Genomic DNA, 6712 nt, shown 5'->3' on the forward strand with positions numbered 1-6712 from the left:
TTTTAGACTTAGAAGATCATGGATAGGACAATATTTCTATTATACAAAAAAAAAATCAGATGAGCGTCAGCACCTGCAAGGCGGTGCTCTTGTTTTATTATGTCTCCAGAACGTTGGAACTTCATAGGTTGATTGGTCATGCAGAGTAGGTAACCCCTATAGATTTTGGGGTCACTGTGCTGAAGGTCAAGGTCACAAGAGTATGAACATGAAAAACCATTTCTGATCAATAACTTGAGAACCACTTGACTTAGAATGTTGAAACATCATAGGATGATAAGTCATACAGAGTAAATGACCCCTATTGCTTTTGGGGTCACTCCATTAATGGTCAGTGTCGCAGGGGTCTGAACATGGAAATCCATTCCCGATCAATATCTTGAGAGCCACTTGACCCAGAATGTTGAAACTTCATAGGATGATTTGTCATGCAGAGTAGATGCCCCCTATTGATTTTAGGGTCACTGTGTTAAAAGTGAATGTCACAGGGGCCATTTGACCAAGAATGTTGAAACTTCATAGGATGATTGGACATGCAGAGTGGATAAACCCTACTGATTTTTGTGTCACTTGATCAAAGGTCAAGGTCACGGGGACTAGAACATGGAAAACCGTTTCCAGTTCATAACTTGAGAACCACTAGTCCCATAATATTGAAACTTAATGGGATAATTGATCATGCCAAGTAGATGATCTCTATTGCAGCCAACCATTAGTGTCTCTTTGACTTTCTCTGCTTTCCCCTATAGACTTCTTGCCTATACAGGTATTTGTTTGGGGAGACATGCGCTTTTCTTAAAAGCAACTTCTACTTTTAATTTTATTTTTTGCAGATGGAACTTTCTTCCCCGGGCGATGTGCAGATATCATGGTAAAAGGAAAATGTATAGGAAAGCTGGGAGTTCTACATCCGGAAGTGATCACCACCTTTGACCTAAACATGCCTTGTTCTGCCCTAGAAATAAACCTAGAGGCACTCAGTTAGTGTAACTAACAACATAGACATTATGAAATGTTAATCGAACATTATTAAGGACTGGCTTGTGGAAGGTTTTAAAATTATTAGTTTTCCAGTTTTAGGAATGCGGTCTTCTTTCTTAGGAAAACGTTTATTCTGGTGCACACTAAAATTGTTTGCATGAATTTAAGGGTTTCTTTCTATGGGTTTGGAGTTAGAGTATTTTAAGACTTAATTAAAAAGGATTTTTATAGGAGTTTATTTCAATGGTTGATTCAGCTTTGAAATAAATTTACAGTTATAAATGTAAAGTACCAATTATGCTATAAATGGAAGGGCAGATCTCCAAAAATGCACAATGCCAATGATGTGTAGATTTTAATATTCTTTCTAAATTGAAAAGTAACCTAGCAGGGCAGTCCTTTGAATGTTACTACACACAAACTGAACAGCTTTTTAAAGTGGTATTTATTTACTGTTGTAATTTAAAATTGATTTGACCTTGCAATATATATATGTTTGCTGTCTACAGTATAACTCTGCATGCATCATGACATTGTTATATAACTTAAGTAATTAGGTCATACAGTAAGGAACACTGGAGCACGCAACAAGAGGCTACAATTTATTATTTTATTTATTTAGAATATAAGATGTGTAAATTATAAAAATTTTAATAATGTGAGAAATGTTGACAAATGCATTAAGTGAACATGTTCTTTATAGAATGACAGTAAATGATGTACACTACATGTGTTGCAGAAATTGTTTGGGATATGAATATAAAGATATTTTCTTTCTATACAATGCCTATCAGTAGAAAATTTTAGTGCCAATATTTCCTTTCTGAAGAATTGGAACTCTTTATTGTCTTTTTGTTACACAGTTGCAATATTTTCCGATTGATTGTATGTATTTTACATTTTCATTTAGATGTAATAAAAATATATAAAATACCCCAATTTTGATGATTAGATGGTTTCAAATATACATATTGTAGATGTCATACAGGACACAAGTCAGATGAAGGTGAAACATTTTAGCACACATTCTAAAGATATACATGAAATGATGATCAAAATTTAATGATAACATCCTTTATTTATTCAACAGTTTTGTTACATTTTTCATGTCAGATACAATAAACCACTTTAATACCTGACTCTTTGTCTTTTTATTATCCCATGACGAAGTAGGAGGGATAGTTTTGGTGTTGTCTGTCCATCTTTCCATCTGTGCGTCTGTCCAAAGTTCATGTTGCGCCTAGCTCAAAAAGTTTTTGATATAAAATGATGAAACCTTGCATGAGTCTTTATCATGTGCACCTCCTATTTTTGGTCTGGCTCCGCCCCTTATTTCCAGAGTTATGGCCCCTGAAATAAGTCAAAAATGCATATTTTCACCTTGTGACATGCCTAGCTCAAAAAGTATTACATATAAATTGATTAAACCTTGCATGAGTCTTTATCATGATAATTTTACGAACTTGCGCTCCTATTTTTTGTCTGCCTTCTGCCCACGCTCCCCCCCCCCCCGTATTTTCAGAGTTACTGCCCCTGAAATAGTCAAAAATGCACATTTTCACCTTGTGATGTACTAGCTCAAAAAGTATATGATATAAATGGATGAAAACTTGCATGAGTCTTTATCATGATATAATGTAGCACAACTCTTATTTTTTGGCTTGCTCCTTTTCCTGTTTTTAAAGTTATGGCCCCTAAAAAAGTAAAAAAAATGCACATTTTCACCTAATTGTGTGTATAGCTACAATAGTATTTGATTTAAATTCATGAAACCTTGCTAGAGCTTTATCATAATGTTATCTTGCACACTTGGCATTCCTCTTGAGAATCTTGGTGCTCATTACAGAGTTATGGCCCTTGAAATAGCCAAAGTAGTTGATTTTTTGTTTGTGATGCTCATAGCTCAAAAAGTATATGGCCTAAAGTAATGAATCCTTTTCATATGAGCCGTGCCATGAGAAAACCAACATAGTGGGTTTGTGACCAGCATGGATCCAGACCAGCCTGTGCATCCGTGCAGTCTGGTCAGGATCCATGCTGTTCGCTAACAGTTTCTCCAATTCCAATAGTCTTCAAAAGTGAACAGCATGGATCCTGACCAGACTGCGCAGCCTAGTGGTTCTGTAACAAGAATGTTCAAATTATGCCCCAGGGGCGAAAAGAGGCCCTGCCCAGGGGGTCACTTTTGCGCTCCAGGTGCACACATCGTTTTCATTCGGCATTCGATATATAACGGGAAGAAATTCCTTTAAATCATAATTAGAAGACCAGAAATTTATACAGTCGGCCATATTTCGCCATCTGTTCTGTGTAAAATTCACCGCTCAAACAACGTTGGGACAAAGAAGTATAAAATATTTAATAATAATTTATTTTTATAGCTCTTTGGTTGGGACCACTTGATTTGAAAAAGCTATGGATGATACCAGATTCTGACATTCCTCTGTAGGTTTTGATTGATACTTGCAGATAGAATCACTTGCATTAATATCAATTTCAGCGTTAGTTTCACACTGACATCCTTCTCAGCTTATTCAAACTTCTTTTTTTGTGTGTGGAAAATTTGCACAATACCTACTTTTTCCTCCTCGTAAAAATGTACTTTGATTTAATGTAAGGGAAAGTATGTAATTGGCAGGAGCTTTTTGCGTATTATTGAGGAAGGAAGTAAAAAAGACAATGCACAAAGGTAGCGAGTTTCCTTTGAGCATGGTACCAAAACTTAGCATTAGTTGGGCACCTGAACTGTTATTTAGAGGCTGTTACAGTCCAATATTCTTAAGAGACAACATCTATTAAGAAACAACCTTCTCGGTTCCTTTTTGTGTTGCGAACGAATTATGTCGTATTGAGAGACCATTTGTGTAATTAGAGACCAATTTCTGACATTCCCTTATGTGATCTCTTAATGCAAGTTGTATAGTAGTCGCAACTTGACCGCGATGGTTGACCTTATGCTGATTATTCATATCGATTATTTCATTATAGAAATCAAGGGTGCTTAGGGTAGCCGTGTATATTTAAATGGAATTAGTTTGTATACAGTGCAGTACCAAAGTATATATACTTACATTTGATCAGTTAAAACCTTCAAATACCTTAATTTATATTTACACAAATTTATATTTCCTTTTTCTCGTGCAGCTCGTGTTTTACTTACACTCCTTTTCAATTATAGGTTGTGTCTCATTATGTATTATAATGCAAAGGACAACCGTCGGGGGTCAAGTTGCGTCCACTATACTCTATTATGCTATTTACAAACTTGACACCAACACAGAAGTGACACAAAGGGAACTACAGCAAAGCGGTCACTTACAGGCCGGTGTAATTGACTTTGAAACAATCCATGGGACATATAGTCAACAATCATCTTACGAAACATCCTAACTACATGTATTCTCTATAACTAAGAAAACTGTTTTAGAAATTAAAGCTCCTATGAGATCCAGTTGATCACCGCCATCCACTCAATTGGTTTGAACAACATACAAGGGTAAGGTCATATATTGTTAGATAGGCAAGGCCTTGGACAAGTGTCCATCAGTGCCTTACAGTCAATCTTTAAACATTAATTTTCAGTTTCAAAGTGCATACTCTTGCCCGGATAAGAACTTCCTTAACGACTCTTCATGACATGAATACTTACATTTTCAGTGCACTTTTACAGACACTGCATTCATAGATCTCATTTCTCTGTACCTGTTTAAACTTGCATTTCTTAGAATCCCGCATACCAAGCATCAGCTTCTTCCCCTCCACCTCACAAGTTACATCCCCACCCGTTCTCAAAAACCTAAAGAAAAAATTCAAATACTCTTCTCCCAACAGCATATATACATACATCTTGTAAATCATATCGTTTTTTGAATCACTCACCCCGTCTTGCCCCCACCCCATTCTTCCACACCCATCAGCCCATTTCACCCTCCTGCTCTACCAAAGAAATCTTTTCAAAACATTTTTCACATTTGCTTTTGTCATATCACTTATTGTTTTTAGTATCCCTCTAACCCGATAGCTCCCTACACCTATAACAGTTACCTAAGGTACACCACACCACCTCCTCCATCGCTCCCTAGCTAATTTTTAATTTTATATATTAGACCACTCCGTCCCTATGCCCTGGCAAAATAAATCTAGTTTTGATTATAAACGTGTATGAATGACAAACCAATTGTGTTTTTTTTTATATAAAAATTATCAAGGAAGTTTTATGGGGTGTTAAAATCGTGACACGTAACAACCATAGCTAACAATCTGACTGAAGTACATTACGCTACGCATAGGATCTGAGAACGACCTATTCATAGCCTCGTTCTGACGACCCTTTCGCTAGCCAATCAGAGCTTAACTTACAACATTTTGCAAATCTACCTTATCCTTGACTTTTGATATTTACAATTCTTATGTCGTAATGTGTCAGATAGCCGGTTATCTCAGTCGGTAGGCCACTTGCTTTGTAAGCGAGGGCTCCCGGGTTCGAGCCCCGGAATGACTGCACATTTTTCTTACTCGTTGACATTGGAACAAGTCGTCTGATTGGTTAACATGAAAATAGCAATACTGGAAATCCAAAATATACAGAAGGCGTATGTGAATGGGTCGTTCTCAGATATTCGTTTAGAAGATCAAGTGCTTGTAAACGTCAGATTGCCTTAGCTAACTGCATGCATTTTTTTCTGCTACCTGTATTTGATTTATTTCAATATGACTTTTGTAGGCCGAAGATTTCCCTAATTTCTTTAAAGAAAAGCGGAACCATTCAATCCAAAAAATGATATTTTAACTTCGGGGTGTGTTCGATTCAGGTAGAGTCGAGCGGTTTTTCACACCACCGCCAATCGAACGCAAGTAGAGCAATGCTAGTGTCGAGGTCACAGGTCAAGAACATGTTCCTTCCGCAATGGCGGGTGAAGTGGAGCAAATGAGCGTATTGACTTGATACAAAATGGCGGCATAGCAACGGAAAACGAAAGGTTAGCACTGAGCACAAGTTGTGTCTGTAATGATTTCTATTTTGTGATGTTCATACCACTATTGGTCCTGTATATACCACAAATGTGGATATAGAATAAAAGCAAACACAAGTGTGTTGACTGTACTAGTTTATTCTAAGGACTGAGCTTTGGCGGGAATCATTGATATATATATATAACAACAGAGAGTGGAGATGCATGCTGTGGAAATTTACTGAGGTCATAGGTCATATGAATAGAGTTCATTCATTTAATAAAGGTGATACCATTACAGTGTCGATTGTAAATTAAGTTTAACATTTGCATCGAAGCTGATGTTGAGAACTAATGCCAATTTTTCGAAACTTATCGCATATTGCGGCAGTTTTCCTTTGATCTTTGCAGTATGTTAAACATGGTAACACACATTAATACTACAAAATCTGTGCTGATATTTTACAAAACTGTTACGATATATATCAACACAGAAATCTCTATAGAGTTTCATTAGAAAAAAACTGTTGCAATATATATCAGCACAGTAAAACTGTTCCGATATATATCGCAACACTTTTTCTCTATTGAGGTCCTATCAAGGGACTATAATTTTTTCCTTTCAAAGAAAAGATGATTTTAGCTCCTATTTACAGTTCACAGAGAAAGAATTACCACAAACACATACATTTATAAAGTAAAAGAATAAATAAACTAGAATATTTAAAAAAAAACTCGACAGTTATCGCCAAATTCAGAAATACATGAAATATATGAAG

General features: G+C 36.2%; 1 protein-coding gene across 1 annotated transcript in view; it reads left to right on the forward strand.

Annotated features, from left to right (window-relative positions):
- The window catches only part of LOC123526272 (phenylalanine--tRNA ligase beta subunit-like), a 37546-nt gene extending 35426 nt beyond the window's left edge, over nt 1-2120 (forward strand). Inside the window, exon 19 of the mRNA XM_053522845.1 lies at nt 834-2120. Within this exon, the coding sequence (XP_053378820.1) occupies nt 834-985 (152 nt within the window). The 3' untranslated portion in view covers nt 986-2120. The remainder of the gene's footprint in view (nt 1-833) is intronic.
- Nucleotides 2121-6712: the final 4592 nt, after the last annotated feature.

This window comes from Mercenaria mercenaria, chromosome 14 (genome assembly GCF_021730395.1).
Source record: "Mercenaria mercenaria strain notata chromosome 14, MADL_Memer_1, whole genome shotgun sequence".
Taxonomy (NCBI): domain Eukaryota; kingdom Metazoa; phylum Mollusca; class Bivalvia; order Venerida; family Veneridae; genus Mercenaria; species Mercenaria mercenaria.